This window comes from Echiichthys vipera, assembly GCF_963691815.1.
Source record: "Echiichthys vipera genome assembly, chromosome: 10".
Classification (NCBI taxonomy): domain Eukaryota; kingdom Metazoa; phylum Chordata; class Actinopteri; order Perciformes; family Trachinidae; genus Echiichthys; species Echiichthys vipera.
In genome coordinates, this window is record NC_139835.1 from 13082172 (window position 1) to 13102093 (window position 19922).

General features: G+C 42.4%; 2 protein-coding genes across 2 annotated transcripts; one reads left to right on the plus strand and one right to left on the minus strand.

Moving 5' to 3' along the window:
- Positions 1-973: 973 nt before the first annotated feature.
- LOC310952406 (olfactory receptor 6N2-like) lies at positions 974-1921 on the minus strand (the record flags this gene model as incomplete). Its single annotated transcript, XM_083921018.1, has 1 exon — positions 974-1921. The coding sequence occupies one exon, from the start codon at positions 1919-1921 to the stop codon at positions 974-976; it is 948 nt and encodes a 315-aa protein (XP_083777144.1).
- A 12282-nt stretch (positions 1922-14203) lies between these two features.
- On the plus strand, positions 14204-17438 carry LOC310952407 (olfactory receptor 11H7-like; the record flags this gene model as incomplete). The annotated part of the gene is made up of 3 exons (XM_083921019.1): positions 14204-14710; positions 16870-16994; positions 17141-17438. 3 exons carry the CDS (start codon positions 14204-14206, stop codon positions 17436-17438), a joined length of 930 nt encoding a protein of 309 aa, XP_083777145.1.
- Positions 17439-19922: the final 2484 nt, after the last annotated feature.

Here is a 19922-nt window from a genome sequence, read left to right on the forward strand (position 1 = left end):
GACTGATCTGATCTAATGTAACAAATATAAAATTGTATGTATACTGGAATACATTATACTGCTTCAGTTATTTTGTGTACCCCATGTGTTTTACAAAATGAGAAACATGACCAAATGGTTTGTAACAGTTTGTAAAGCAAAGCTTTTAGCTCATGCTGAACATTATGAAAACATATAATATCTACTGGTCTATGTGTACAGTTGTCTTTCATGCTAAACACTCTCATAATATCATAAACATAATACAAGCTCAGTGCTCCATGTGTTTGATCATACGTGTAGAAAAGTACAGAGAAAACTTATTGATTTCAGCATAATTTTGGCTGCCTTCATGAAAAGGACAGAGGAGACCGAACATGTATGCATTAAAAAAATCAGATGGTGAAGGGCTGTTGCCAGAGACTGCTTACACCGCAGCACAAGTCAAAATTAGTAAAAGCAAGTGTAAATACATTTTCATACATATGCGTATATCAAACTGACATCATGTCTTTAAAATGTAAATAAAATAATGGTCACAGGCACTGACTCTTTTATTACACCTTTATTATCAGTATTTAGTATGCCAATAAAAGTTGAAAACAGGTTGAATCAGATGATGTACACAAAGACAGGACTTTTACTGAGCGCTACATGTGAGTAGACAACAATAGATATAGATATATAACATATTTCCCAGATTATTCATACAGCAGAAACTGAAGTGAGCCTAATGGATGGTCAGCTTTCAGTTTAAGATAAAGTATTCCGTCCATTTAGAGTTTTTAAACTGGGATTACAATAGATTTTATTATGCTGGCCTGCTTTAAACAGTTTTTCCTTTGAGCTCTGGTCCTGTGAAGGAGAGTGAGTGATCTCCCTGTTTGTAATAGTATGATATAATATAATGTACAGGATGGATGCCTACTTACTCTGTATACAGAGCCCAGACCAGTATGTGATTTTGGACAGGACAGTATCCTGCTTCTCAAAATTAAATCTTGAATTTCAATTTAAATCTCTGACCTGCGACCAAACACAAAGTTGCCATTCTGTATCGAATTTTAGTTAGGATCATTCCATAGATAATAGGGTTGAGAATAGGGGGCATCATGAGAAACTGTACAGCCATGAAGTTCCTAACACTCTGCGGCACAGATGTTGTACCATATCTAGAGTACATTGTGTCAAAAAGCAAAGCAGCTGTGACATTAAGCAGACACAATAAATGTGGCACACATGTCTGTGAAAACTTTCTCCTGCCCTCTTTGGTTTTTAAAGCTGATTTTACCAACCGTACATATGAGCACACAATGAAGAGGACATGTGCACAATAGAAAGCAATAACAATCAATCCTACAATGTTGTTTGCTGCCGTTGAACTACAAGCAAGTTTAACAATTGACCAGTTCTCACAATAGAGTTTATCTATGTTGGAGCCACATAATTTCAGTGTAGATGTCAGAGTAATAACCATAACCTCACAGACGAAAGGTACAAGCCAAGCAAAACCAATTAACACAGCAGTCCTTTTCACAGACATAATAGAGTGATACTCCAGAGGTCGACAAATAGCCACATATCTGTCATAGGCCATAAGAGCTAAAACAGAGAAATCAACTGTGGCATACGTATATATAACATAGACTTGCAAAAGGCATCCAACATATGATATTACTTGAGTATCAGACATAAGATCAAAGACAAATTTAGGATAAAATGCTACAGTCCCGTAAAGTCCATTGATGCACAGATTACACAAAAAAACATACATGGGTTCATGTAAGTTTTTATCAAATATTATGACTAAAATGAGAGATACATTTACCACAACAATTAGAAAATAACATAATAATGTTAGAGAGAAAAGTGTGATTCTGTAGTTGGTAGTGGCACTGAAGCCAGACAGTGAAAAAACAAGTATAGTAGATGTATTACTCATTTTGCAATAATCCTCCAGAACCAAACCTGTCAAAGTTATAAACAGCATTTAGAAATGCAGATACAATGTTGTAAAAAGGTCAAAATATTCATTGTGAGCCATAACTCTGTTCTGTTGGCCATTACGTGTCCAAACACTTACCACTGCACAGTGCTGGTCATGGAAACTTATAGTTGGGTCACATCAGCAGGAGGAGTTGTCATTGGCTGCAGCTCAGAGGTAAAGAATAAAAAAAGTGTGCAATGTTATATTGTTGAAATATAGTGATGGAGACAAAACAGTCTACAACTGTAAATAGTATCATTCATAACTAAAATGTTTTTAAATGTGTTTTAAAAAAATGAATGAATGAATTATTTATTTTTTGTACTTTTAATGGTGGTTGAAGAAGGTGCCAGATTTCAACAAAAACAAATAAAAAATAAGTCAAACAAAAGTGCCAGGGTAGGATCCCCAAAGTAGATTGTAGAGACACTATTGCATAGACTTGACCAGTTTTAAAAATTAAAGAATTTCAAAGAAAGATGGGCATTTTTGTGTTTATTCATATTATATGTGTTTGTTAACTGGCTCCTGACCTCCTGCCATTTTGCAGAGGTTGATTATCTCTGGCCTAAGCAAATTTTTAAGGCCGGATCAAGCCACTGAGTATCTGCTCTTTGATTAGGTGAGAGTAGGATTTAAAGGCAGTATTAAAGTTGTAATTTGTAAGAATTGAGATGTGTTGTTTCTAGCGGCCGCTTTGGAGGTAAGATGTAAGCAATCAGCAGTAATGAAATGCTACTGCACTGGTCAGACACTGACTCAAAATTCAGACTTGAACGTACCGTTTCATTGCACTTTTACATGTCAGAAGTTGCTGAATGAGGCAAGAAACGCACTAACCTTGCGGTGCATTTGAATGTAGCGAGGGAATGTCGCCACAGACACTCAGATTTGAATACTCGGCAAAGAGGCAAGTTCAAATGCTTTCATTATTGGGTGATATGATCAACAACTATTGTTTAGGGGCGGCCGGTGGCTGAGTGGTTAGAGCAGTCGCCCCATGTAAAGAGACTGAAGGTCCTCGAGGCAGTGGCCATGGGTTTGACTCTGACCTGTGGCCCTTTGCTGCATGTCTCCCCCTCTCTCTCTCACCCCATTTCCTGTCTGTCCTATATAATAAAGGCTTGAACAACTATTGTTTGAAATCACTCTTTGATAAATAGTAACTTGACAGACAATTAACCAGATAAAAATCACAAATTATCAGGATCCGAGAATGGTGTCATCTGTGAGAGATGTAATTATTCTCTGTTATCTTTTATTTTTATCATCATTGTGCTTTTAAACGTAATCATGAATTCCTTTGTGTATACACTATATCTTTGTGCAGTAAATATGTTTTCTATATTGTGCTCTGAATGTTGAGTACAGCTCTTTTAAAGACGCCCCTTGCCTGTCCTTGCTTTGTTGTGTGGACCAGTTGATACTCCAGCACAGTAGGGTTACATAATATTAGAAGGGCTCTACACTGATAATCATGGCTTCCTCCTTTGTAGACTCGGTTCTCTCACTTCCCTCAAAGGTCAGCACTGTCACAAAGTTTTGCAGTCGGTCAGTGACACAAATTTATGTCATAGTTCACCAAAGCTGAAATTTACTCCTATTTATTTTTGCCTCCACTGAATCTGATGATTGCGGAGATTGAACTGATTTTGGTCAGAAATATGACTATTTGCTATTTTAGTATATTTCTGATGTGACAGAGCAAAAAAACAAATTGTGCATTGTGTTTTTCTGGGCCTTGGTCATCCAGTATCTAACAGCCTTCTCTCAGTGTATAGGGAGTTTGCACACAGTTGCATGTTTGTTTTGCATGGAGACTGCTGGTCCCAGTGCATGACATCAACAAGAAATTGTTGTCCTGGGGATACAGAGATGTAGTGGACTAATGACCCTCAGGCTTAATCATCGTGTTTACTCTGTATGTCTGTATCCCCAATCACAACAAATGGGAGTTACATCAGCAGCTCTTTATTCTTATCAATAACATGGTAATCTCATGTGAATGGACTGAACACATCAGGTTGTCCCTTAGGTAATGTGGTTGCTGATGTCCTCAGTGTATCAGGCCACTGTTTGGCCAACTGCGCAAATACCCAAAGAATCCAGAGATATTATTGCCTGAAAATTCCAAGATATGATCCAAGTATTATGATATACATAGTGGATACTCTCCAATCATGATTTCATGTTTAGAGAATATCTAACCCCAGAATGGAAATGCTTTATACTGATGGAATCTGGAGTTAACGTCATCTCCAGATACTGTTGATGAATATGCAATAAAACTATCTCATATTCAGAAAATATCTAGTCAGCTTTCATATCTGCAGAAGATTCACTGGTCATGTCCGAAGTCAAGATATGGTACAACTAACATCTATTTTGATAGTCAAATAATCAAAGCTATCTGGACAAATTGGGCTATCAGAATATGCACAGAGCACAAAAGAAAAACGAAAAAAGATGTTTTCCCTGAGTTTAGGATCACACTCCTGCTGAACATGGACACTGGTACAATCTGTCAAGCCTGGAAACCAGACAAATCTGCCGAGGTCATGTTTCATTTGCTCTAGCAGGTATGTCTGGCCCCTTCACTATTCAGACAGATTTCCAGCAACTTATTGGGCGGATTTAAAGGGATAGTTCAGCTTTTTGAAATGTGTCTGTATGAGATACTTATCCATAGTCAGTGTATCACCTAGATGATGTTTAGCATGCTGTCAGTTTGGAGAAGCAGACAGGAGTACTGATATACTGTAGATAAGAGTTTAGATTCTCTGCCCGAGCCCGACCCGGCCTATATTTCCCACCACTATCCTCGGGCAGGGCCTTTGATGTAGTGCTTGTGTTTATTTTATTTTTTTTAAATAATTGCTTTATTGGCCTAATCTGAAGATAAAGCTATGCCATAAACATTAATATTATATGCCTATATATTTAGCAGAGTATACCTAATTAACACGTGTAAAAGTTGCACAAAGTTAAAAAAAGTAAGACGCCACATGTTGCAGCGCACAATGTCTCCTCCACTCACCCCTCTCACAGCGGGCCTGCTGTGCAGCTAAAGTGCAACATGGAGCTTGGAGATATAAAGGATAAAATAAAACCAGGAGAATGAACTTTTAGCAATTCTGGTGGAAAGTCTGAGGTATGGAAGTATTTCAAACAAGTCATGGGCAGTGACAAAATAGGTGTCGGCTTTGTCCAGTGCATTAGGTGCGGTTCACGTTTCTTCATTCAGATCCTTTTGTGATCAATTCCATTCTGAATAATTTCATTCTGTCGTTCAAACAACTCAAAATTTTATTTGAGAACGGAAGATATAACAGCCATAGTCATAATTACTGTTAATGGTCCGAGACATGCATGGGCTCGTGTAGGGATGGGCTTGATTTTCTGGGGCCAATCCTGCTGCATGTGGACGGGGGCAGTAGCTGCAGCAAAACATACTTTAGTCAATAGGCCCACCTCAACAAAAAAAACAAAAAAATCAGTTTTAGTGTATGATATATTTAGAATATTTTCGCTGCTTTTTATCTAAACGCCAAAAACACACTAAGCAGCGGCATAGTGCTGCCCGCTGCAATAATTACATTATTTCTGTGGCCAGGAGACGTGTTTGTGTGTTTCCAGACGAAATAGATTCTTTGTAAACATAGGTCAACTTGACGTAGGATTCACTAGACTCACAGTAAGACTAGACTTACTGATGGGCGGGTATTCTCTGGCCGCACTTTACAACTAAAACTTGAACTATGTCAAACTTTTATGGCCCCATCTTTGCTGTTCATAGTTAAACTATCCCCAACTTTTGTGGTCGTAGCAGAATCAAACGGCCGCAGCTCGAAGCAGCCACTGTAGCTCTTTATAGAGATCGCCTCGCAGCTAGCCACAGTCCGCACTCTGCCACCGCTTGCTGTGCTTTTACCATGGTGACAAAATACTCAAAGTGAAGTGACCAAATACTTTCTAGATGATGATAATAAGCCAACCTGTAGGGACTAGCTAGCTCTGGATTCGTAGTGGGATCATTTGAGCAGTTAATTGCAAGTTAACTTGCTTGATATTCTTCATTGTTAACATAATGTCACAGTATGGTAACTGATGCACTTAAGGGGAGTGTTCAGTCCAAAACGGCTGTCAGTGCCCTCTGGTGGCAGTTGCACAAAAACACGAGAGTGTCGCTTCTTAGTATTATAACCTCTTTGGTACTACCATACTTGTTGCTGTTAGGTTATGGTGCCAACAACTCAAAAAAAAAAATTGAGAACAGAAGATATAACAGCCTGTTTATTTAAAAAATTGTCGGGTTGAAATCAGGCTTGTGCTCATAATTACTGTTAGTAATTACTGTTAATAGTCCGAGACATGCATGGGCTCGTGTAAGGATGGGCTTGATTTTCTATGTAAAAGTAACTAACTTTTATTGCATCATTCAACAGAGCAGAAAATAACCATCACCCCTAAACTGTAAAAATAATGATCACGATAGATTAAATAGGCTCATCTGAGACACTGTTGTCAAGTGAGCCGTCATTCGCTTCTCCGTAGTTCTCTTGACTGGAGTATCCGAGACGTAGCGACAGCCTTGCAAAGGTAAGCGCTAGATGCTGGCTCTTAGTGTGCCCATGCTGTTACAGTTAGCACTTTGGCTATCCATGCTGTAATATTATGATGGAGTTACCGTGCATTCACACCAAAAGTGTGTAAGTCGCCCGGAATGCGAGTATTGCGTCGCTCGCTCATATTTGTCACATTTTTTATCTTCGCTTCATTGCGTCTATCGTAGGTAGCAGCCAAGGCGGCTAGCTAACTGAAGCTAACCCCTGGCTCAGCCTACTCTGCTGTTGTGCTAAATGGAAGTAATGCTAGAGCTAACCAGGGGTCTTAGTGCTTATAAAAGAACAGAAATGAGCTCTGTTGTGTTGTAGTGAGATCAGGCCCTCAGTGATTTAATCTCAGTGGCTGTACAGGTGTTCTTCTGGATTTCTGGCAGAACAGATGCCTAAAGGCACATCGCAGCCACCCAAAGTTCATAGTTATATCCATTAAATTATATCCATAGGAACAGTCTGGTTTCCCCCTAGGACTGCAACAATAGCGGCTTTGGTGAGCCCGGTGAGCCCCTGGATGTTTCACAATTATTGGCTATCCCAGCACAGCTTCACGGGATGCCGCTTGAAAAGTTCAATTTTTTCAACTTCAAGCGACACACGCCATGAGGTGATGGACGCGATGGACGCTTCATCGCATTGCTCCTATTGCTCGGATCGCGTCGCCCAAAGCGACATCGCATGTCATCATGTCATTTTCATTGATTTTGAATGGCAACTTGACGTTTTCATCGCCTCCATCGCATTTGGTATGAATGCACGGTTAGAGAAGCAACTTAACTAACCATTGTTACTCATGTTGCTATAACTCTGACGTCCATTCAAACATCCACAGACTTCATATTATTCCACTGAGGGGACGCTAAACTAAAACAGGCACAATCCCATGTTGTAACATTAGCTTCTAGGCTAGCTAATCCATGGTAGTGAATGACCAAAGATAGCTAGGGACGCTAAAAACTCAATCCGAGCGATTCTTTTATATTTCAAAACAACTCGGCTCTATTTTGCTCAATCTCGGATGTCAGGATGCCGATCTCTGTGTCGGAAAAGTTTCTTTTTGTACCAGTGTTTCTTCTTTCTATGTTTGACCTCAGTGGGCGAGGCCTACGAACCAGGAATATTTAAGGGCGTAACATGTTAATGAAGATCGAATTCAGCCGCAGCATTTATCAAGGCCCTCTCATTCGTACGCTGAGATTGGTCAGATACGAATGTTTCATAAATCACATGTGTGTCCTGTCGTATGACCAATTCTGCGCTCAGATCTGCGCCTGTTTTCACACAAGATTGATAAATGAGGGCCCAGTAGTTCTCATCATTCTGCTTATATGGTTGTATTCATTTGTGAACTTTATTTTCACATTTGCATTCGTCATCGATTTGACATTTTGTGGAAATGTCATTAACAAAGTGTTTTGTGACCTCCATTTAGTAATTAAACTTACATGTTCAACTTCAATACTTCACGATATAACAGACTTGTTTTTTGCCTTTATGACTATTGTTATCCCATTTAGTCACATTTTATCCTCTTACATGTCTAAATACGTCTAAAAAAAGACAAGCGTGTAAAAAAATTCTGTTTAATAGAAAATAAACATATGTCTTCATGTTGCAAGAGTCTGTTCAGAGCAAGGTGGGGTATCTCTGCTCTGTAAAGAAATAACAGGTTTGTCTGCAGAGTGTAGTTTCAAATCTATAGAAAAGTAATAATCGACCCCTCATTTATAGGTAACTCCTGGGATGATCATCGCTGGGGTCGGGTGCGCGGAACTGCTGCCTTGAGGAACCAGACCTGGTCAGCAGAAGCTGGCTCTGGGGACGTGGACTGTCACCTCTTTTCCTGGGAAGGAGGGATGGAGCGCTACCAGTTAGATCTGGTGGGGTTTGCCTCCACGCATAGTCTCAATTCTGGAACCGTACTCCTGAATACGGGTTGGACTGTATTCTTCTCTGGAATTGCCCAGGGTGTGAGGGGCCAGGCGAGTGTGGGGCAGGGTGTTCGCATTTTTCATACATATAACAACAAAATGTAATGCGCAGATATTCGTGTGTATTCCACTTATTAAGTGGGTGTATTCCCCACAGTGAAAGCATGTGACATAGTATAAGAAGGCAAGGCGCCGCATACGGAGGCAGGTCAGGGGGGAAGACTGGCACATAAAACACAGGACTTTCAACCAAGCAAGCTTGGTTTAATTCCCATACTGTTTTTCATCCTTAACCCTAACAATCACCTTGGCATACCTTGTTGCACTTTCGGGTCTGTGATCTTCCGCTCTGGACTATCGGTCCGTCACAGCCTGTTTTTCGGCTCGTTTTGTGTCTCTGTCAGCTCTCACGGCAGTGAATCCCGGCAGGTCCACGTTAGCATCCGGTACAAGGTGGTTTAGCCATGTCTCCGTAAAGATGAACAAGCTGCTCTCACGGTAGAGCTGCTGGTTGTTCAGCACGGACACCTCATCGATCTTGTTCGGCAGCGAGTTAACATTCCCCATGATTCCAGAGGGAATCGATGGCTTGTAGCGCCTCCGATTCTCGCTCGCTCAACCTTTAGCTTCGCCCCTGGCTTGCAGCCCCTGGTTCTCTTCCTCAGCTCTGCCGGGACGGGGTGTCGTATCCCAGCTCGTCCCTTTGTGCACTGAGCCAGCAGTTCCTCTCTTAAGTAATTGAGAAAACTGGCCCTTGGTAGCATTTTAAAGTTAGAAATATCCATAGGATATATAAAAAACACACAATCTTTTCCCAAGAAGAGTAAAAAAGTAGAAAGAAAGAGGTTAAAATAGGATAATGAGCTAAAAACTAGAGAGCTACTGGATAGGCAGCCGTCTCCTACAGCGCCAGATTACTAAAAACATTGTTTTTGTGCGTTGTTGCACTTCTGGTTAAGCATATTTTGACTTTCAGCCTGTCCTGCGGTCCATCAGCTTTTTTTTTTTTTGTTTTCTGGCATCCATGTGGAGGTTGGGGGCATTGAATCTGAGTGTGCAATGTTCAAGGCTTCCATTGCTGAAACTGCAGCAGTGAGCTGTGGCCTCAAGGTCACCAGGCTCAGTAACCCTCGAACACTGTGGTAAAACTCCCATGGTCAGGGAAGCTATCCAACTGAAGCATCTGAGGCAGTTGCAAGGTACAGAAAGGCACAAAGGGCATCAGCTTCTGCCATATAAGAGGCAAATCAGCGGGTTTAGGAGAACTTCGGAGAAGTCATGGAAAAAGACTTTCGGGCAGCACCAAGGGGCAATTGGAAAACCATTCGGCAACTCAGGAGTGGGAAACAGGAAGTATCCAAGCTGTTTACAGTAAGGACGGGGTGCTAGTGACCTAAATGGATCAGGTAATTGAGCGTTGGAAGGAGCACTTTGAGGAACTCCTGAATCCGACTAACACACCCTCTATTGTAGAGGCAGAGCTAAAAGGCTGGTGGGGGATCGTCATCAATATTCCTGAAATTTTTAAAAAGCGAACTGGAGGCAGTAAAAGACAGCATGCAACTTAAACTTAAACTTAAACAAACTCAATATCTAAAGATAGCGTTACTCTGCATGGTGTTTTTTTGGTCGTCCAGCCCCACAGTAATGAATATGGGTGTTATTTTTGATCAGGATATGTCCTTCGATTCTCATATAAAACTAACGACAAGGAATGCATATTTTCACCTGCGTAATATTGCGAAAATTAGGAACCTTGTGTCTCAGAAAGATGCAGAAAAACTAGTCCATGCATTTATTACTTCTAGGCTGGACTACAGCAACTCCTTATTATCAGGCTGCTCCAATAAGTTTGTTAAGAGTCTCCAGTTGGTCCAAAATGCTTCAGCTTGTGTACTGACTAAAACAAATCGAAGAGAAAATATTTTTTCTGCATTAGCCTCTTTGCACTGGCTACCTGTTAAATCTAGAATGGAATTTGAAATTCTTCTCCTTACCTACAAAGCTCTTATTGGTCAGGCTCCTTCGTATCTTAAATAGCTCATAGTACCGTATTACCCGACTAGGTCACTGCGCTCTGAGAATGCAGGGCTACTTGTCTCTCCTAGAGTCTCCAAAAGTAGAATGGGAGGAAGAGACTTCAGCTACCAAGCTCCTCTCCTGTGGAACCAACTCCCAAATGGTGTTTGGGAGGCAGACACCATCCCTATATTTAAAAGTAAACTTAAAATTTTCCTCTTTGATAAAGCTTATTGCTAGGGCTTAAGAGCCCTTAGCTATGTTGTTATTGGTATTCATTTTCTTTTAGAGCCCGCATGTACGGGGCATAAGCTGATTTTGTTCTGCTTAATTGTGCTCTTATAGGCCTAGTCTGCCTGGGATGATACGTTTCCTGATACTCTGAGCTTCTCTCCTCTCTGTCTGTATCATTCATGTCTCATCAATGCATGTTACCAATTCAACTTCTTCGCTGGAGTTGTTTGTGCTTTGTCGTGTCTCAGGTCTCTGCTGATCTTGGTGGTGCCTGCTGCCATGGTCCTGCATGACGCTTCCTGCTGCTATTACTGTTACTCATACATACTATCATTAGTTTAAAAACATCATCAGTAGTATGAATCACTGTATCGCAGCTGTTATTACCACTACTCATCATTGACCACTGTGTCTAGTGACTGTCTGCGTTTGGGTAGGTGTGAGCGAATACAGCATTATCTGTATCTGTATTTGTTTACCATTATCCGTACCCGTACTCGGAGTGGGCGGGGCCTAACCCGGAAGTGGGCCAAGTCGTCTTGAAATGGCCAGGGCTTTCATCAGTACACTATTTTAAGCACGCAATTGATATGTGTTGATCAGAAATTATATTTATTGCTGATTAGAAAACTATTTACAGGACATCATTGAGCTACAGATCAATGATTTTGATCATGACGGCAAACAAACTATTTACAGAACAAGTTTTGCAACAATGAATACTACACATGAATGTAATGAACAAGAGTTTTCATACTCAACATAACTTTTAAATTTTATGATCAGTGTGAATTTGATTATTTTTGGTTCTTTTTTATGTGTTAAACTTAAAGTTAATGGAAAAGTTGACAGGCAGACACAGTCAGCTAACGAGGATTTTCATTCAATCCGGGCACAGATATTGACACGTATTACTTGTATCATAGTCGTACTCTGTAAAAGTGCTTTATCCGTACCAGATACTTGTTTCAGACTCATCTCTAATGCAAACCCAGATTTCAATTTCAGCAACAGAACTTTAAACATTATGATCATGGAAACTTAAAGTTTAATCAAGTCTATTTTTCTTTTGAGAGAAATTCACTCATCTCCAAAATATTTTATTCAACAGAATCTGGATCTCAAAGTTCTGTGGATCAAGGTGTGCCCTTTTGGAATGTATGGAGTGGCATGAGTACTATCACCGGGTTTCAGAAGACTGGTATCACAGGGTTGGAGGACCGTGTGGACCAGGCCAATGAACTGAACCTATTTTTCAATAGGTTTGATAAGATGGCCCATTCCCAACATAACTCTGCTGCAGGCTGCCCTTCAATAATTGCCAATTTACCTCTCCACTTCTCCTTACAGACCTCTTACCTTCCCCTCACCACCTCACTTCACACCTAACTTTTCCACCCCTCCCCTCTACTCTACATCATGTCCTCCACAACCTGACGACCTCAGACCTCCCCCAACGGACAGCTCTACAGTGTCCTTAACGCCTGACCTGGTAAGAAGACAGTTGACGAGAGTCCACTCTGGAAAAGCTGCAGGACCTGATGGCGTATTTCTGTCGAGAGGGTCCCTGTGCCCTGGAAGATGTCCTTTCTTGTGCCTGTGCCAAAGAAGCTGCATCCCAGTGGCCCTCAGGACTACAGACCAGTGGCCCTGACGTCCCACATCATGAAGACCATGGAGAGACTCGTCCTGGAGCAGCTAAGGCCTATGGTCAGGCCCTTTACTGATCACTACAGTTCGCTAACCAGCCCCGCCTGGGAGTTGAGGACTGCATCACCTACCTGCTGAACAGAGTCTACAGTCATCTGGACAAGTCTGCGGGCACCGTGAGAGTCATGTTCTTTGACTTCTCCAGTGCATTCAACACCATCCGTCCGGCTCTACTGGGTGAGAAGATGGCTGCGATGCAGGTGGAGGCCCCCATCACAGCAAAGTACTGCTTTTCGCAATGATAACATTGTTCCTGTGGCCAGGAGGTGTTTGTGTTTGAAGTGGAAATATATTATTTGTTAACATTGGTCAACATGTCACAGGAGTTTCTACTATCTGTTGCTGATTGGCGGGTATTCTCTGGTCGCACTTCACCATTAAAAGTTCAAATGTTCAACTTCTATAGCCACATCTTTGCAGAACCAAATGGTGGAAGCTGTGAAAATAAACTTAACTTGACTTGATTATATTATTCTATTCCTACAGTTACAGTTGCAAAAATGTTGCAAGAAAAGTTCACCAAATCTCACAAACATCTTGGTACCTGATAATAAGAAGAAGCAAAAAAAACAACTGCAAGCTATCCAGCTGTTAAGTCTGACATAACACTCTTTCAAAATACAATTTACGGGTCCAAACACTCCATTGAAATAAAACAGACAAAACGGCTGAACATGTGAACAATTACGATCACCTCTAACGTTAGACACCTTTTTCATCCATAAGAAAGAGGTCAAATGACAGTTACGTTATTTAAAAAAAATTTACAGCAAAAAATAAAAAACCTGGACCGGCTAGGACCCGGAAATCATATTTTGAAAGGGCGTTACGTCACGACTTAGAGCAGTAGAGCACCATACAGATTTTTGTATACTATTTATGGCTATAGTGATCTGGACATTATTAAAGAATTCAGTTTTGGAGTGATCAAGCTTGAGGCAAATTTGTGATTTTTGAAATTGGGCTGTATATCTAAAATTTATTCAACTTGACTTGATTATATTATTTTATTCTTAGAGCTGCATTTGCAAAAATGATTGACTTCTGCATACTTGGCTAACTGGAAAAAAACAAATTAAGAAAAGTGATTTCCTACTGCTATCCAAATATGTCATAGTTTCTGTTTTGAAAAAAAAGTTGTTTGGCTTGTATTTGATTGGCTCTCTAACACAGCCCAACCCAGCTCTTTGAACAAGAAGACGATAAAGTTCAGTGGAAGTTTTTGTCTTGTTCAGTTTAGAGGGTTGCAGCAGCAACCACCTGCAGGCTTTCATATATGTGAGGTACTAGTGATCTTAAAATGTGAATTTGAATATTTGTTATTATACTGTATTCTTTCTAGTCTTCTGTCATGATATCTACATCCTCACATTCTGTTATTTTCACTAGTGTGGTGATACATACTGTTGTACACTGGTATGCAGAGATCAATGTTTTTGAAATTTTTGCTCAGTTGTTTGGAAAAAAACTTAATGACATTACTGAAACTTGAATTCAACACAATGAGGTTACTTTGTGATTCTTTGTTTATGTATTCTGACAGAGCAGCACCTGAATGTGTTGTCCTATTTCAGACCAGGGTTATTGTATCATTTAAATGTTGGATATGCAGAATATTTTGCTGAGGCTTTATTCAAAAAGATAATCAATAACATTGTTACTGAGGTTTTTTTTGTTGCGAGCCTCTGTGTTTCGTTGTGTGGCACTCATATCACACGAGAGAAATGGAGAACTCAACTGAGATTGTGTCTTTTGTGCTGGCTGCCTATGGTGACATCGGACAGTTAAAATACCTGTATTTCACCATAACGCTGTTATGGTACCTCTCCATATGTTTGGTCAACACAGTTCTTGTTGTGGTCATATTTGTCGACAGAAGCATGCATGAGCCAATGTATATATTATTATGTAATTTATTTGTGAATGAAATAGGAGGCATCCTTTCAATTTATCCTCTTCTGCTCTCACAGATGTTTTCAGATACACATGAAGTGAGCCTGCCATGGTGTTTTCTGCAGATGTGTTACATCTACACGTGTGGTTCTGTTGAGTTTTGCAGTTTAGCAGCCATGGCCTATGACAGACACCTCTGTATCTGTTATCCTTTACACTACAATGTCATTATGGACACATGGAGAGTAGGTCTTATCATTCTGCTTATATGGTTGTATTCATTTGTAAACTTTATGTTCACATTTTCATTTGTCATCCATTTGACATTTTGCGGAAATGTCAGAATCAGAATCAGAATCAGAATCAGAATCAGGTTAATTGCTAAGTATGTTGGACATACAGAGAATTTGACTCCGGCTTATGCTTTGCTCACAGTTTCCAAACATTTAACAGGACAAACCTAAACATAACAATAACATTTACATAACAATAACAGAACAATAACAGGACAACACAGAACAATAATTTAAGATAAAAAATAGAGGTAATATTAAATATAGGTTAACAAGTAAATATGAGAAATTTAAAATAGAAAGATAAAATAAATATGTAAAGTAAAGTGACCAGGCTGTTATAAATATCTTTGTTATATTATTTACAATGATATACATAAGGTGCATAAGGTGCATTTGTCTTTGGCATGTGTGTGTGATGTGTCCTACCAAACCAAACAATGATGGAGGTGCAGAGAACAGACTGAACTATTGCCGTGTAGAACTGGATCAGCAGTTCTTGGGGCAGGTTGAACTTCCTCAGCTGACGCAGGAAGTACATCCTCTGCTGGGCCTTTTTGATTATGGAGTCCACGTTGTGGCTCCACTTCAGGTCCTGGGAGAGGATGGATCCCAGGAACCTGAAGGTTTCCACAGCAGACACGGTGATGTTGAGGATGGTGATGGGGGGCAGTGTGGGGGGGCGGCTCCTGAAGTCCACTGTCATCTCCACAGTTTTGAGCGTGTTTAGCTCCAGATGGTTCTGACCGCACCAGGACTTCAGGAGTTTGACAGATGGGTCACTCAAGGTGCAGTCATTTGTATAAAGGGAGAAGAGCAGTGGAGAGAGCACACACCCCTGGGGAGCGCCTGTGCTGATGGTCCGGGTGCTGGATGTGATCCGCCCCAGCCTCACCTGCTGTCTCCTGTCAGTCAAAAAGTTAGTAATCCACTGACAGGTGGAGGCTGGGACGGTGAGCTGGGAGAGTTTGTAGTGGAGGATGTCCGGGATGATTGTGTTGAAAGCCGAGCTAAAGTCTACAAACAGGATCCTTGCATAAGCCCCCGGGGTGTCAAGGTGTTGCAGGATGTGGTGCAGTCCCATGTTGACTGCATCATCCGCTGACCTGTTTGCCCGATATGCAAACTGCAGGGGGTCCAGCAGGGGTCCTGTGATGTCCTCCAAGTGGCTCAACACCAGTCTCTCAAAGGACTTCATGACCACAGATGTCAGGGCCACAGGCCTGTAGTCACTTAGTCCTGTGATTGCGGGTTTCTCGGGGACCGGGATTATTGTGGAGCGTTTGAAGCAGGAGGGGACTTCACACAGCTCCAGGGATCTGTTGAAGATCCGGGTGAAGATGGGGGTCAGCTGGTCAGCACAGACCTTCAGACAGGATGGTGACACACCGTCTGGGCCTGGAGCTTTCTTGGTCTTTAGTTTCTTGAAGAGCTGACACACATCCTCTTCACAGATCCTGAGTGACGGTGGGGGGGGGGGGGGGGTAGGGAGGGGTGATGAGGGTTGTGTGATGGTGGAGTGGGTGATGGGTGTGGAAGTTGGCGTCTCAAACCTGCAGTAGAAGACGTTCAGGTCGTCAGCCAGTCGACGGTTCACTAAAGTGTGGGGGGATGGTCTCCTGTAGTTGCTTATGTCCTGTAGACCTCTCCACACTGACGCAGGGTCGTTAGCTGAGAAACTGCTCTTCAGCTTCTCAGTGTAGCACCTTTTTGCCACCTTGATCTCCTTTGTCAGTGTGTTCCTGGCCGTGTTGTACAGGACTCTGTCCCCACTTCTGTAGGCCTCCTCCTTGGCCTGGCGAAGCGTCCTGAGTTTTGCAGTGAACCAGGGTTTATTGTTGTTGTATGTGCAGAAGGTTTTGGTCGGCACACACATGTCCTCACAAAAGCTGGTGTAGCACAGTGTCAGTCAGTTCGTCCAGATCTGTAGCAGCAGCCTCAAAAACACTCCAATCAGTGCAGTCAAAGCAGGCCTGTAACTCCAGCTTTGACTCTGTGGTCCATCTCTTCACAGTCCTCACTACAGGCTTGGCAGATTTGAGTTTCTGCCTGTAGTTTGGAACAAGATGGACCATACAGTGATCAGAGAGCCCCAAAGCTGCACGGGGAACAGAGCGATAGGAGTCCTTTAAAACAGTGTAGCAATGGTCCAGAGTGTTTTTGTCCCTGGTGGGACACTTAACCTGTTGTCTGTATCTTGGTAGTTCACGGCTGAGGTTTGCTCTGTTAAAATCCCCCAGCACAATGAGCAGGGAGTCTGGATGCTTCCTCTCCTCGTCCGTTATCTGGTCAGCCAGGTGTTGCAGGGCCTCAGTAACACAGGCCTGAGGTGGGATGTACACACCAACCAGAATGAACGAGGAGAACTCCCGCGGTGAATAAAACGGTCTACAGTTTATGAAAAATGTCTCCAGGTGGGGGCTGCATGATTTCTTCAACACTGTGACATCTGTACACCAACCTTCGTTAATATAGAAGCAGATTCCGCCTCCTTTGCTCTTCCCCGAGAGCTCCGTTACCCGGTCCGCTCGTAACAGCTGGAAGTCCGGTAGATGTAATCCTGAGTCTGGAGTTCACTGAGCCAAGTTTCAGTGAAACACAGGGCGGCAGATCTGCAGAAGTCCGAATGCCTTCTGTTGAGGAGCAGCAGTTCGTCTATCTTGTTGTTAAGGGAGCGGACATTCGCCAGGTGAATCGACGGGAGCGCTGTTCGGAATCCCCGCTGTCGGAGCTTAACGAGCGCCGGCCCGTTTGCCCCGTCTGCGTCGCCTGAACATCCCGTAGACAGCCGCTGCTCCTCCGACTAGAAGTTCCGAAAAGTATCCAGAATCGGTGAAAAATGTTGGAAAATTGTGTCCGGTAGACTGTCCATACTGTAGAAGTTCCTCCCGAGTGTACCGGATCACGGAAGGACAACTTAAAACGCAACAAAAAAACAAAAACAAACAAGGAACTGCGGAGCTAAACGCAGAGGCAGCCGTCCGTGGCGCCATCTTGGATCTCTATGTTTTTGACAAAGTGTTTTGTGACCTCCATTTAGTAATTAAACTTGCATGTTCAACTTCAATACTTCACAATATAACAGACTTGATTTTTGCCTTTATGACTATTGATATCCCATTTAGTCTCATTTTATTCTCTTACATGAATATTTTGGCTTTTTGTCTGAATACATCAAAAGAAAACAGACAGAAAGCCATCACAACCTGCACACCTCAGATTTTCTCACTTTCAAATCTGTTTATCGGCTGCATTTTTCACTTTCTGGATTCAAGGTTTAATGTGTCCTATGTACCGGATAAAATGCGGGTTATTCTATCTGTATATCTCCTTCTTTTCCAGCCAATAGCCACCCCCTTTATGTATGGATTTAACCTACCAAAAATAAGACAAGCCTGTAAAAAAATTCTGTTTAATAGAAAATAAATATTTGTCTTCATGTTGCAAGAGTCTGTTTAGAGCAAGGTGGGGTATCTCTGCTCTGTGAAGAAATAACATGTTTGTCTGCAGAGTGTAGTTTCAAATCTATAGAAAAATAATAATCAACCACACATTCATACGTAACTCCTGGGATGATCATCTTTAAGTATGACTAAAGACAATGCATCTGCTGTACATCACAGCCAAACACTGACCAATATGATAGGCCAGGCCTAGATGGAGGGCTCCTTGGCAAGTATCTATTGGCTGGGTTTGCCACGGAGCCCGTCCAGGCACAGCCTGAAACAGCTATGTGGCACCTTCTTCCTCTCCGTCCTGTGGGCCCACACCCGCTGGGGTTGGGTGCGCTGCTGCATGGGGGGCAGTGAAGGTCAGGGGCCTCGAGGAACCAGACCTGGGCAGCAGAGGCTGGCTCTGGGGACGTGGAATGTCACCTCTTTTCCTGGGAAGGAGGGATGGAGCGCTACCAGTTAGATCTGGTGGGGCTTGCCTCCACGCACAGTCTCGGTTCTGGAACTGTACTCCTGAATAGGGGTTGGACTGTATTCTTCTCTGGAGTTGCCCAGGGTGTGAGGGGCCAGGCGAGTGTGGGGCAGGGTGTTTGCATTTTTCATACATATAACAACAAAATGGAATGCACAGATATTCGTGTGTGTTCCACTTATTTAGTGTGTGTATTCTCCACAGTGAAATCATGTGACGTAATATAAGAAGGCAAGGCGCCGCATATGGAGGCAGGTCGGGGGGAGGGCATGTAAAACACAGGACTTTCAACCAAGGAAGCTTGGTTCAATTCCCATACGTAGTAAACCAATGCACTGCCTCCTTTCTGATCCTAACCAACTGTTTTGCATCCCTAACCCTACCTATCACCTTGGCATACCTTGGAAAAAAATTGTTGTTGCACTTCCAGGTCTGTGATCTTCCATGCTGGACTATCGGTCCGTCACAGCCTTAATTTCCGCTCGCTTTTGTGTCTCTGTCAGCTCTCACGCCAGTGAATCCCGGCAGGTCCACGTTAGCATCCGGTAAGAGGTGGTTTAGCCATGTCTCCGTAAAGATGAACAAGCTGCTCTCACTGTAGAGCTGCTGGTTGTTCAGCACGGACAGCTTATCGATCTTGTTCGGCAGAGAGTACACATTCCCCAGGATTACAGAGGGAATCGATGGCTTGTAGCGCCTCCGATTTTCCCCTAACTCAACCTTTAGCTTCGCCCCTGGCTTGCAGCCCCTGGGTCTCTTCCTCAGCTCTGTCAGTATGGTGTGTCATATCCCAGCTCGTCTCTTTGTGCGCAGAGCCAGCAGTTCCTCTCTTGAGTAATTGAGAAAACTGGCTCTTGGTTGCATTTTAAAGTAAGAAATATCCATAGGATTTTGTGCATTGTTGCACTTCTGGTTAAGCGTATTTTGACTTTCAGCCTGTCCTGTGGTCCATCAGCTTTTATTTTTTATTTATATTTATTTATATCTTTTTTTTTTTTCTTTTTCTGGCATCCATGTGGAGGTTGGGGGCATTGAACCCGAGTGTGCAATGTTCAAAGCTTCCATTGCTGAAACTGCAGCAGTGAGCTGTTGCCTCAAGGTCACCAGGCTCAGTAACCCTCGAACACTGTGGTAAAACTCCCATGGTCAGGGAAGCTATCCAACTGAAGCATCTGAGGCAGTTGCAAGGTACAGACAGGCACAAAGGGCATACGCTTCTGCCGTATAAGAGGCAAATCAGCGGGTTTAGGAGAAGTTCGGAGAAGCCATGGAAAAAGACTTTCAGGCAGCACCAAGGTGCAATTGGAAAACCAACCAACCTGCATCGCAGCCA